This window comes from Aquarana catesbeiana, linkage group LG01, assembly GCF_042186555.1.
Source record: "Aquarana catesbeiana isolate 2022-GZ linkage group LG01, ASM4218655v1, whole genome shotgun sequence".
NCBI classification, from domain to species: domain Eukaryota; kingdom Metazoa; phylum Chordata; class Amphibia; order Anura; family Ranidae; genus Aquarana; species Aquarana catesbeiana.
In genome coordinates this window covers 929,913,758-929,928,097 of record NC_133324.1, presented here as the reverse complement: position 1 = coordinate 929,928,097, position 14,340 = coordinate 929,913,758, and the positions used below count along the sequence as shown (strand labels likewise).

General features: G+C 41.1%; 1 protein-coding gene across 1 annotated transcript in view; it reads left to right on the top strand.

Annotated features, from left to right (window-relative positions):
• The window catches only part of VAX2 (ventral anterior homeobox 2), a 137,557-nt gene extending 124,010 nt beyond the window's left edge, over nucleotides 1-13,547 (top strand). The window contains exon 3 of the mRNA XM_073611042.1: nucleotides 7,863-13,547. Coding sequence (XP_073467143.1) covers nucleotides 7,863-8,327 — 465 coding nt within the window. The 3' untranslated portion in view covers nucleotides 8,328-13,547. The remainder of the gene's footprint in view (nucleotides 1-7,862) is intronic.
• The last annotated feature ends 793 nt before the right edge of the window (nucleotides 13,548-14,340 follow it).

Genomic DNA, 14,340 nt, shown 5'->3' with positions numbered 1-14,340 from the left:
GGCTGACACTGCTGTTCCACCTTCTTTGAAAGCCTACATTGCGCTGGTAATCTTTTATCATGTATTGTACGTGTTTATTTGTAAGAATCACAGGACAGGGCACACTGGCTGGCACTAGTGTGTCCCTGATGCACAAAACAAAGTTTGGATGCATGGACTATGGGGACGCAAGGTCATTGGTGACATAGTCAGGAAGTTAAAAATAGCAAAAGTGTTATTCATAGTGACAGGCTAACCTCAAATAAAGCTAGCATCAAATATATTTTTCAAGTTAGGTTCAGGCGTGCCCAGTTACATCTAAGTATAATATTTACAGGTATTTATTTCCACTCAAAGTATTTCCACTGACAATGCCTTCATCTGCTTTTCTCTCTCCAGAAGAACAGCACCACCTTTGTCCAGGCATCATCAAGGGTCACCAGCTACTTTCTGGACTAAAATGCTGATTTAGAGATGACTCAGGCACGTAAACAGTGGTGCCTGTGCAGTTATTGGCTGTGTTCACAAATGTCTGACAAAGACCAGCCCCTGCTGCAGTCTCTCATCTTTACAAATTTACAATGTACAGTCTGATCACTGGGGGAGAGGAGACTGAGAAAATGCTTCTTCCTGCCTGCAGTAGATTGATGCCATCATCTCAGCCTAAGCAAACTCACCTGACTTGGGGCTCCAGGGTGGCATTAAAATGCTAAATGGTATAGTGTTCTTCTGAAAAATGTTGCAGTATATTGTGACGGGTCAGGAATTTATTATTGAAACTTGAAAAGTTGCTGAAGGTACCACTAATGTGAATGGGGTCGTCTGATGTGAAGGAGGCTCTAATGTGATGTGGGGGACCTCTGATGTAAAGGGGGACTTCTGGCATGATGGGGGTTCTCTAATGTGAAGGAGAAAGCTCTGATGTGAAGGGGGCCTCTGGTATGATGAGGGGACCTCTAATGTGATGGGGAAGACCTCTGATGTGAAGAGGAGACCTCTGATGTGATAAAGGTACCACTGATGTGCAGGGGGTTGTCTGATGTGAAGGGGGGCTCTGATGTTATGGGGGAACCACCAATGGGATGGATAGTCCTCTGATGTGAAAGAAGGCTTTAATGTGATGGGGGACTGCTGATGTGAAGAGGGGCTCTGATGTGATGGGGGACCTCTGATGTAAAGGAGGGCTCTGATGTGTAAAGGGAACCTCTGACGTGAAGGGGGGGCTCTGATGTAAAGGGGGGAGATCTCTGATGTGATGAGGGTACCTCTTATGTGAAGGGGGGGCACTGATGTGATGGGGTTCATCTGATATGTAGGGGAGGATTTGATTTGATGGGGAACCTCTGATGTGAAGGGGGTCGACTGATGTAAAGTTGGGCTCTGATGTGATGGGGGGACCTTTGATGTTAAGGTGAGACCTCCAATGTGATTGATGGTCCTCTGATGTGAAGGGGAGCTCTGATGTGATGGGGGGACCTCGGATGTGAAGGGGGAGGCTCTAATGTGATGGGGAGACCTCTGATGTGAAGGGGGGCTCTTATATAATGGGTTCATCTAATGTGAAGGAGGCTCTAATGTGATGGGGGAACCCCTGATGTGATCTATGGTCCTTTGATGGTCCTTTGATGTGAAGTGGGGCTCTGGTCTGATGGGGGACTTCTGGCATGACGGAGGTCCTCTGTTGTGAAGGAGGAAACTCTGATGAGAAGGGGGACCTTTGATGTAAAGGGGGCTTCTACTGTAAAGTTAATTTCATCAAGGAGGATGTGTGCTCAGGTTTTCTGTTGATGAGTAACATTTATGTCTTTTACATTTTATACTGGGGTGCCTCGAAATTTTGCATACTTTTAAGAGTACCACGACTCAAAAAAGGTTGTGAAACACTGATCTATTCTAATCCAGATCTTCCGCGTTGGTTTGCGAATTTGTATCTGTTCCCAGCTAGTCCACGTTTAATAAGGCCGCCACGGGCTGGTCTCTGTGTTCCGATGTAAAAGCATGGTCTGCCCTCTACAAAGCTCTAAGTGTAAAAGGGAAAAATGAAAACTGTAATTGTCCTTCCCATAAGCTGCGCAGAAAATGATTTACTTAAACAACGGAGTGGGCTTAGGGCAGGGGATTCCCAGCAGGCTCTCATGGAGCCTTTTGTGTCTGTCACTTTGGCTTAACAATAACAGCATTTTTTTTTAATATAATGAATGATTTAGTCCAGCTACTTATTCTTTTACACGTTGCTTCCTGCGGCCCCGCTACGTGTATTTTAATTTATATTTCCTCGCTGCATTTACTAGCAAAAGCTACATTTAGACATGAACCTCATTATCTTGCAAGACAATCTGGAAAATATTAAACTATGTCGCATTTTTTTTTTTTTCCTTATTGGGAAAAATAAGAATTGTCTAAGTGTTAATTGTGTTTCATTTACATAAAAAAAGGTCATACAGTGCGCCAGAATTAAGGCCGTGTCAGACACAATTATTCAAGTCATTTTAAAAGGAAAACTCTGGGGAGAGGCATTCGTAGGTTGCCATTGTTAAAGTCGATCAAAACCCAAATCGCTAAAGTCTTAGAAAAAGCCTTAGCATGTTAACGTCATTCTAAAAATGTTCATCTTTTTTAACTTTGCAGCTTTCATTAAAGTAAATACCTAGGGATCCTGCCATGAAGGTCCTTGTTTAGGCATTTCTTGTCATGGGGTGGCAACCATCTCCCAGTTGAGCTCTTGTGTTGTCACCACTGTCCCATGCACCCCTGGCACCCAAGCAGCTGAGCCAATAAGCACATTTTGCAGGCATGGACCCCTGTTGTCACTATTAGAAAGCTGCAAAGCAATGATGTGCAGCCCACATGGATGCAGGCAGATTTGAAATGGCTGAAAGAGGCTTGAGAAGATAGGAAGCCATGAAAATATTTTGTGAGTTAGTCTTGAATTAACTTTTCTTTTGACTTGTTTAACATGTGTATGGTTATACAATATTTCCTTTGTGTTTTGAGTGTAGAGGTGCCCGAAATGTATTCTTCAACTAAATCAATTAGCCATCAATATTGGTTGGTCTAAACAGGCTTCCGCTGAAAAGGGGTCTATGTGTGGCTTGGCCTATGACATCATCACTGGTCTCTAGTTAATCCATAGGTTGACTCTTAGTCAAGTCACCACTCTCTAATGAATGGTTAGCCTGATTGTTCAGTGATGTCACTCATATTTATATGGTTAAGTTACACTCTCAGTGATGTCACCAGTTTCTAGTGATTGGATAAGCTGCATTCTGAGTGACATCACTGGTCTCTAGTGAATGGATAGGCTGTATTCTCAGTGATGTCACCGGTCTCTAGTGATTGGATAAGCTGCATTCTTAGTGATGTCACTGGTCTCTAGTGATTGGATAAGCTGCATTCTTAGTGATGTCATTGGTCTTTAGTGATTGGATAAGCTGCATTTTTAGTGATGTCACTGGTCTGTAGTGATTGGTTAGGCTGTATTCTCAATGATGTCACTGGTCTCTAGCCACTAGCCGACCAGTGCGCGACGATATACGTCGGCACAATGGCACGACTGGGCAAATGGGCGTACATGTACGTCCCCTTTAAATGGCGGCATTGTGGGCGCGCGCGCGCAACACGTGCTCTATGACCGTGGCCGTGGGTCACGCGGACTCGATGTCTGCCGGGGGCCAGCAATCGTGTCACAGAGTGGAAGAACGGGGAGATGTAAACGAGGCATTTCACCCGTTCTGCCTAGTGACATTACAGGGATCTATTGCTCCCTGTCATCGGGAGCAGTGATCTCTGTCATGTCAGTGGTAGCCCATTCCCCCACAGTTAGAACACCTCCCTAGGACACACTTAACCCCTTGATCGCCCCCTAGTGTTTAACCCCTTTCCTGCCAGTGTCATTTACACAGTAATCAGTGCATTTTTATAGCACTGATTGCTGTATAAATGACAATGCTCCCAAAATGGTGTCAAAAGTGTCCGATGTGTCCACCATAATGTCACAGTCATGATAAAAATCGCATGATAAAAAAAAATAATTTATAATAAAAATGCTATAAATCTATCCCCTATTTTGTAGACGCTATAACTTTTGCGCAAACCAATCAATATACGCTTGCTGCAATTTTTTTTTTTACCAAAAATATGTAGAAGAATACATATCGGTATAAACTGAGAAAAAAAAAAATTATATATATTTTTTGGGGATATTTATTGTAGCAAAAAAGTAAAAAATATTGCTTTTTTTTTAAAATTGTCGCTCTTTTTTTGTTTATAGCGCAAAAAATAAAAACTGCAGAGGTGATCAAATACCACCAAAAGAAAGCTCTGTTTGAGGAGAAAAAAAGGACATCAATTTTGTTTGGGTGTCAGGAAGGGGTTAAAATCTTCTGGGGCTGAAATGGCTAGTAATTGGATAGGCTGCATTCTCAGTGATATCACCGGTCTCTAGTGAATGGATAGGCGGTATTCTCAGTGATGTTATTGGTCTCTAGTGATTAGATAAGCTGCATTCTCGGTGATGTCACCAGTCTACAGTGAATGGATAGACTGCATTCTCAGTGACATCACTGGTCTCTGGTGAATGGATAGGCTGCATGTCACTAGCTGTATGCAGAATATTTAATAAACAATATGCACATCTTCACTAATAACTTTTCTGAAATATGCCTTTTCGGGTCAGTACTGAGACTATACAATAGTTTGCCTGTAGATTTAATTTAAATATGTCATAATTTATTGAGTATGTTTACAGTAGGTGATAGAGGGAATATTTTATGGACTCAGAGGGTTCTGTTATAAATTCGGCGGCTGCTTTGGGGACCACACTGTGTTTTTCGATCTCTGGCCCGAGAGGTAGATAATAGTCCATTTTATTGTACAAATCGCCCAGCGGGTACAGTGTACATGTTCTATGCTCCTATTGATTTGCTATTACAGTGAGCTGTGGTCTGTTAGGCTCTTACTTCACCCGGACTCTGCTTGATTGTACCTTGGCTATTGGACGTTCACGTAAAAAATTGCGTCATGATTTGGGATCTGTCATATTAGGTGACCAAGTACCATACGCCAACTCTTTATGTTGTCATACAAAAGTGCTATCTTGGATGTTTTGGGGAGTTTTGCATTCATAATCATGTTCATATTTGTATCATGTGATCACCATAAAAAATTTAAACCAGAGCTACAGCCATTAAATAATCTCCTTAACTAAAGGCAGACTGTTATGTGAAGGTGGCTACACCTATGATCACATACTCTATAGAGTGCCCCAAAATCCAGGGAGCACAAGTATGTCAATAATGACTTCAATTGCTAAGTCATTGCTGAAATGAAGTCTTTATTTATATGTTAGAGTTCCCCAGCCTTCCAGACTTTAAAGGGTATGTAATGATATGTACAGACACCTTTAGGTGACATGACTGAGGCATCTATCCACTAGCGACAGTGCCAGATTAAAGTGATTGTAAAGTTTGTTATTTTTATAGAAAAAAAAAAAAAACATGTTATACTTACCTGCTCTGTGCAGTTGGTTTTGCACAGAGCAGCCCAGATCTGTGCTCCTGGCCCCTCCCTCCTGTCCAGTGCCCCCACAGCAAGCAGCTTTCTATGGGGGCACCCGAGCCGAGTCACAGCTCCGCATGTCCATTCAGACACGGCCCCGCCCCTCTCTCCCCTGATTAGTTAACTGGCTTTGATTGACAGCAGTGGGTGCCAATGGCGCCACTGCTGTGTCTCAGCCAATCAGTAGGGAGAGTCTTGGATGGCCGAGACACTTGTGGACATCGCTGGACAGAGATAGAGCTCAGATAAGTATTAGGGGGGCTAAGGGGGGTTGCTGCACACAGAAGGTTTTTTTTTATCTTAATGCAAAGAATGCATAGAATGCAAAGAGCCACATGTGGCCCCTGGGCAACAGTTTGGGCACCTGAAGAGTAGACAGTAGAACTTCTGTCAAGTTTTTATTGCTGTGTCCCCACTGAAATAAGTTCCTCCTTTTGGTAAGACTAGCCTAAGGAATGAGGATCACAGGTGTCTCCAGGACAGTAAGTCGCAGACAGGGATAAAATCCGGAAAAGTGTAGGCAGGTGCAGTCTGTTGTCTTCACCGTAGGTGTTGCGCAACTGCAGAGTCAATGCAGAGGGAGAGGAAGTCAGGAGGAACATGGTTCCTCTATGGTTTCCTGAGTAACTGGGGCATCGATCCGATTGGATGTTGACCACCATCTTAGGTTTGGCAGAATCTATTTAAAACCCTGGCCCCTGGTTTAGGTGCACATTCTTGTGTAGGTAGTGTACGGACAGGTCACCCGTCTGTCAGGGACAGTATTAGCGGTAGGGAAAATATTTCAGATGAGTAGGGAAAGCGTAGGGTTCTGCACTCTCCCTGGACACCTTTCCGTTTGGGCTTGGACCGGCCAGGCCACGTTCCGTCCCTCCACACAGACATTGTGAGTTCAGCTGAAACCTGCTCCGCTACATAGTGTTGGCTTCCGTGGGTGCTCCTAGTTGGACCTCCTTCCACCGGGTTTGTTGTGAACTGTTCTGCCTTTGATTCAATACAAGCTCCATTAATTGCACCTGGACTGTGTGTGTGTTATTGCCACCACACCATGCTGCACCCGCCCACAAGCATACTTAGCTTTCCTCACTTAGCCAACCAATAGTGTTTCTGTTGCCATCTCTGTTTCCATTGAACAGATTTTTCCTCACTTCCTGTCCATGTAACACCCTGGTGTTCCAAAGCTGCCCATTGGAATTTCCCACTGATCTAGTGATCATTTTGATATGAGGTTTTAACAAATGTTATTCTCTTTATCAAAGTCCTAGGTTTGTGACTGGTCCCCTTTAATGTCTAAAACCCTCATATATCTGCCTAATTTGTATATTCCTACTCACATGAGGGCAGCCATTTTTTCCTCATCTGCTGCCTTTGCTTCTTGCCTTGAAGGAGAATTTACAAAGTGTATATGTAATACAATATTTGAAATATGGAACAGTAAGCTTGTACCAATGACTGATTGTTTTAAGATAAATATATAACAATAACAGCTCAAAATATTTGCTTATAGAAAATACAAAGCACTTTTCCTTTAACGTATTAAAAGGAATGACAATTCCCTTTGTAATGTGGTGTTCTAGCACTGGCCATTAGCATATGTCCCTATCCGCAGGCTGCTATTGTACAACTGAGACTGTTGGAAATGTTGGTCAGGGTAGTGCGGGTGTAATGGTGGGGGTTATTCTTCCTGCCCCCCTTCTCCATTCTCTTTTCAGAGCAGGAAATAGGTGAATTATGGATGAAGTGAAAGTGGGGAAACTTTTCTATACTCCCTCCGAGAAACTCCATTTTGCAGGCAGCTCTTTCCACAATGCACGCTGAGCGGCCATACAAAACCGCCATCAATGGCAGCCTGGGACAGGCAAGCTAATTAACTGCTCTATAAAAGAGTCAGCGCGGCAGACGGTAGAATGGGATTTGTGTGGCCGGAGAGCTGAAATCTTTTCACCCAAATCATGGCTTTGTTTTAATTTAAGAGCACAATTGCTTATTTTGCCTCCATTTGTAAAAAGAAAAAAAAAAAACATCCCTAAATCTAAACTATAGGCAGATGTAATAAAAAAAAACTAAAGAAAAAACTAAGTTGATAAATAAATCAATAGTGTAACTAACCAACTTGCTACAGATCTTACCAGTCTTTGTTATATTTGATGGACATGGGTCTTTTTTTAAATCGGGAAATATGAAATGATGTCATATATCTGTAAAGAGTAACAACTATGTTAAAACATACTACTTTATAAATCACACCCTTCTGGTCTAATGAGCGTCTACCTGAACTTCTCAAATTATTATTAGTATTGTTATTCATTTCTATTTCTTGTCCCTAGGTCAAAGTCTGGTTCCAAAACCGAAGGACCAAGCAGAAGAAAGACCAGAGCAGGGACTCTGAGAAACGCTCCTCTTCCACCTCCGAATCCTTCGCAACTTGCAATATTTTACGGTTATTGGAGCAAGGTAGACTTTTGTCCGTCCCGGCACCACCCAACTTGCTCTCTCCTAGTCAAAACCCGATGGGCAGCCCATCAGCCAATGGGTCCAGTTTGGGTACTTCGGGAAGCACGTCTCCAGGAATAAGCAGTAGCCCTCCTGGAGCCGGAGTTTTCACCCTCCAAGTTCCATCATTAGCTTCTTCAACTTCTCCGAGGCTACCAGCTCCCCTGTGTTTCCCTGGTCCTCTACTGGGAGGCCTCCACGAAATACCATCTGGATATGGACTGGGTAGCTCGGCATTCGAGCCTTACACCCGCCTGGAGAGAAAAGACAGTGTCACCAGCAAAAAGCCAAGTTCTTAAAAGTCATCGTTGACCTCAAAACTGGTGTCAAAGTCCACTACATTTGCTTCCTGTCCACACACCTAGTGACTGGTCTTGAAAGTAAAAAAAAAATATCAAGAAGACTTTTCCAACCAAACGTGTCTAGTCGTGTGTGTGTGTGTGTGTGAGTGTGGTTGTTTTCACAGTTATGGCGAAATCCAGAAACAGGAAGTACGGTGCATGGCGTTGACCATGGGGGCACCAGCACATATGTCTGTAGCCAATGTTTAATGATGTGAAATCAATTGTTAATTAATAACAGAGCAGCTTTTGAGTGTCAGCTCTGTAGTCCAGGTCAGTGGTGTTTCACACATTAATAATGTAAGATTCCCGTAGACAACAGATGGCTATACTTTGGTACTAGAAGTTTGTAAAACTGGACAGTGTAGGCGGCACAAAAGAGGACAAATGGTAAACTCACAGACATTTAAGAAGCTCACAGTGGTATGGTGATATGTCAAAAGCTACAAATACAATATGTCATGTGGTTATTAACCAAGCAAGGTCAAATTTGACCATGTGTCCATGAAATTGGTCTTTATATGGCAAATGCCCCTCCTGATCAACATGTTGACAGATATAATATGAGTGAAAAGACAAATCCAATGGTACAGTGGCCTGTTTGCTAGTGCAGTCAGTAACTTATCATTTATGTTCTACACCAGTGGCGGTGTGTACTCATTGAAAATCTTTGAGAATCGGCCATATGCATTAGGGTTTTAGGAGGTGGAACCGTTTCTGGAAAAAAACCCAAATCGAAGGCTTCGCTAAACTCAAAGTTAGGGTGTGCAAAAAAATTATCCTTTTGGTTTAGACATACACATTGAAAACCTACTTCTGCCCAAAGTGTCTATTGGTTAACCCTCTTCAATCACATATTTTGACCCTGTACCATACCTTAAAGATATGGTCACAGCCTGGCTGACATTAATAAATACAGGGTAGCAGAAAGGCTGAACTATACCTACCATTAAAATCCCAGATCCTTCTCTTTACCAGTAAGCTTTCAAGTAAGCAGAATTAGAGGGGGCATAGAGAGAATTTTCTCCATAAAAGTAATATCTCAGCCCTTCTATTACTCCATTTTTAGCATTCAAGCATAGGTCCTCTTTAGTCCCCACACAAACCAACTGTTCAATATCTGAGCAAGTATGACTCGTTGTAGGCCTGAAAGTGTATTGATTGTATCATAATACAAAAATCTTACTTGCGCATGTCTTAGAAACTACACAAAAGTGGCAATGGCTAGGCTCAAACGTAACTCATACGTAACTCATTTAAAGTCTTAAATTATTCTATTTCCTATTCGGAAGTTGACGTTTTAATATGATGCTGTTAAAAATCACATTTAACCTTCTGAATTTCATTCTCTTTTTTAAAAATCAAACTAATGTCTGCCATAGTTATTTCGGCCGGTAAAATACCCTCTATACATTTTTAGAATGTGTATAAAAGGTTTAAAATTGGTTGACATATAACAACTTCTCTTACATATGCCGCCCTTTTAGAAAGTATGCATTCATTTGGGATAAAAGTATTCCATCATAATTTCTTCCGTCACAGACCTCCAGGAGAACTCTCCTAATGTATTGGGAGTTCATATTTAATAAAGGCAAATAGTTTTTTAATGTAATTTATAATTGCACATGAAAATTGAGGCTTGACTTCTAGAGCCTCAATGGATGAAATAAAGGTATTCCATTAGAGTTTCTTCCATCCCATACCTTCAGGAGATTTACCAATGGATTGGGAGTTCAATTATAAAGAGAATCGTTTTGAATATTGAATATATTGAATATTAATTTATAATTGGATATGAAAATTGAGTCTTGGGTTTTAGAACCTCAATGGATGGAATAAAAGTATCCCATCAGAATTTCTTCTATCACAGACCTTCAGATGATCTACCAATGAAATGGGAGTATTTTAAGAGAATCGCTTTTTTATTTTAATTTATAATTGTAACTGAAAATTGAGCCTTGATTTCTTGAACCTCAATGGATGAATTTAAAAGTTTTCCATCAGAATTTTTTTCCAATCACAGAACTCCAGGAGATCTACCAATGGATTGTGAGTTCAAATGTAAAGAGAATCAGCTTTTGATTTTAATTGACAATTATTCATGATAATTGAGGCTTGATTTCTAGAGCCTCAATGGATGAAATAAAAGTATTATTTTATAAAATAATTTCTTCCATAATAGACCTCCAGGAGATCTTCATATCAGAGCCCTCTTCTAATATAAAGAAAATCAGATTTTAATATTATTTTATAATTGTTTATGAAGATTGAGCCTTGATTTCTCTGACCTCAATGGATGGATTAAAGTTACTCCGTCAGAATTGTTTTTTCCCCTTCACAAACCTCCAGGAGATCTACCAATAATTGGGAGTTCAAATATAAAGAGAATCAGTTTTTGATTATAATTTATGATTGTACGTGATCGTTGAGCCTTGATTTCTCAAACCTCAAGGTCATTAAAGCTGAACTCCAGGCAAGCAGCTAAATACACAGCAGAAATATCTATATTGGGTTTTGTTTGATTTGTTATGCTCTTCAGACAGTCTTGTCATCCAACAGAAAACATAGCAAGGGTTGTGGACCTTCACTGCAGTAACAGCACAGCTTGGACTAAGACACACCCCCAAGATGGTTATTGGGCAAGGAAGGAGCAGCAAGATACTAATATTTTGCTGTCAGTTTAGCCCAGGAAAAAATACTTACTGGAACAGAGAGTTGACAGGGTCCAAGCACTGCTTTATCTCTCAAGGTATGATTGTCGCTGTACAGGGGATGAGAGGAAGCTAACAAAGACAAATTCTGGTCTTTACTCTGGCTACATTTCAAATAGTTTTAATACTTTTTTTTTAACCAGTCAAAGCCCAGCTTCGAGCTTGGTAGTCCACCTTGCCCATGTTCACCTCACATTCCCCACTGTAGCATACTTATACCAAAAAATCAATATACATTTTTACAAGGTATCTTTGGCCTGGTGGCATCATGGGTCCTCATCAACCTTCACTAAATGCTGCCGAAAGAGGCGCCACATAATGACGTAACCCTGCTCTCTACAGCATTCTCCTATTAGCTCAGGGTGGGGGAGGAGCCTTGGCACCTTGGGTTCACAGGAAGTGGACTGAATGATGCCCAGAAAAGTATAGGGGCTGGATTGGTAAGTCTGAGGGGGACAGTGCTGCTGAAAAGGTGAACATGGGCATTGCCCAGGTGCTTGCATTCAAATGAAAAACACAACATTTTAAAAGAAAAAGATAGGGTTGACTGTTTTTGCCTGCAATTCAACTGCATCTCAACAGTACCTACCGGGTCTAAGGAAATGTAGGTCAAACACAGTGCCTGAACTGTCAAATACTCCACTGAAGTCAGTAGAAATTTGTTGATCTTCCTGGCAGTAAATCCTACATAACATCTTATTTCTACACTGTATGCATGTAATGTTTGTGCTAATGTTACAAGCATACAATGCACAGCAGAAATGTACCCTATTTGCTGGAATGTAGTTGGCTTTTGCCCCCTAGTGTCCCTGGGTGTTAGGACGCAAGCCACCTCTGCTGCCAAAAATTCTTTGTTAGCATGAGACAAATGTGTCTCATGCTGTCGTGCTGCCTCATTTCCTCGGTTGCTAGGATGCAGGCAGCTCCTGCCATCTAGATTTCTCAGTTGCTCGTGCACACGTGGTTCATGCTGTCTAGCATCTTCTGCAGCTAGAACGCAGGCGATTTATGCCACCTAGATGCCTCGGTTGCTAGGACACAGGTGGTCCCTGCCTTATAATGCCTTTGGTTGCCAGGACGCAGGTGGCTCTTACCAGTTGCTAGAACACATGTGGCTCAAGCTGTCTAGTTTCCTTGGTTGCTAGGATGCAGGTGGCTCCTGCCACATGGCTTTCTCAGTTGCTAGGACACATGTGGCTCATGTTGTCTAGATACCTTTGTTGCTAAGACATAGGCAGCTCCTGCCACTCAGCTTCCTCGGTTGCTAGGACACAAGTGGCTCCAGCCACCTAACTTCCTCAGTTGCTATGACACATGTGGCTCATGTTGTCTATATACCTGGGTTGCTACGACGTAGGCAGCTCCTGCAACCCAGCTTCCTAGGTTGCTAGGACACAGGTGGCCCATGCCTCCTAGCGTTTTTGGCTGGTAGAACGCAGGCGAAACCTAGTGTCCTCAGTTATTAAGATGAGTTCTTGGTATTCAGGTCCACTAGTATACATTTACACTAAAACGCTGTATGGATGTAAACGTTATCAATAAATTTGGTCGATATGCAGGACTGTGGATGCATTTCAGTATAGAAATAAAAAATGTATTTCCATAGATAGCGCAAAATCAGACTTTTGAAGTCAGCTGTGGACTTCTCTTGCAGATCTGATGAATGTATTTGTACCTAGCCTGCTATTAACTACCTTCATAAGCTCAATGGAAGCTCCATTATTATACCCCAAGCCCTCTCTGGTAAATAGTACATAGGATAAAGCTAAAAGCAGCTCATTCCACAAACACAAGTGCCTGTGATATTACAGAAAAAAAAGGGAAATATAAAACATTACCAGAAGCAAAGTAACTCTGCTTGCACCAAGCCTGCTTTAAAAACAGCCACAGTCCATATTAGATCTTGTTAAAAAAATAAAAATAAAATAAAAGGTTTTCCTAAGGCTCAGGGGTACAATAAGTCGGATTTTTTTTTTTTTTTTTCCCGGCAACATAAATGAACCCTTGGGGTTGGTAGCTGTACTTGTTTAATGTTGTGCAGGCTTACAACTGTAAAATAGCAGTTTTATTAATGTACTTACAATAATTTAAGTTGTATTTTAGGGGTATAAAACAATGCCTTTACATATATTTCATGTTTGTAAAAAGACAATCAATTGCTGAATAAATATTGGGTCACTTTATTATGGGTGTGTTAGTTTAAAAAAAAAAAAATAGCTGAAGAATTAGTTTGCAAAATATTGTATTTTTTTCAATTTTTTTCTTATTTATTATTAAAAAATGAAAGGAAACAGTAATTTATATAATTTTACTACTAACAGAACTTACATTCTGATGGACACCTTACGGGAAAAAAAAAAGATTGCAAATAGAAAAATCTTATTGGGTCCTGAGGTGGTTAAGTAATACAAAAAAGGTAATTATACATTTATAATGATATATGCATGGAGTTCAGCTTTAACAACAATGGAATGGTGGAGAGTGATGAAAGATTTAAAATCTCTCTTTTTTTTTTTTTTTATAATTATTTAAGTTTTTCCAGACATACACAAAATTCAAGCTCATAGCATTGAGCCAGGTCATGAAAAGAAAAACACAACCAAAAATCTAATAGCAGACATCATTGCCTGAGTGCATCATTGGGACAGGGGTAGTCAAAATAAGTACAAGATTTGAAATCTTGGTCAAATATAGACTATAAACCAGCAAAATATTTTCCGTTTTTATGAGTATGCTTTGTCTGAAATGGGGCACTCTAGTCTCAGTTTTTGTTTTTGCCATCTGTGTCCCATTGGGGGAGATTTTCCTTTACTTCCTGTCCCTTAGCCAAAACAGGAAGTAATGGGAAATCCTTCCAAAGTGATGAAAGGTTGTCACCATGACTAGCATCCCCATTAGAAGATTTCCCCTATATTCCTCTTCTGATGGCAACCCAAAATTTGAGATTTTTTTCACTTTCACTCTCAATGCTAACAATAGAGAGGATAAATAAAAAGGGCGAATCTCCCTAATGGGGGCACAGAAAGCAATAAAAACCTGACCGGTGACCTTTCCACTTTATCCAAAATGAAAAAATAAGAATGTTTTGCCTACATTGATACTTCATTATAAAGTCCCTCCAATAAGAATTAAGTAATGATTTTCAACAGCTATGTACAGTATGGCAATTGATGGAAGTTAGTGTGGACAGTGGATAAAATGAGACTTGCGCTGTTCTCTGGAGTCCACAGAGGCCCTCCGCTGTACAAGACAGATTATGG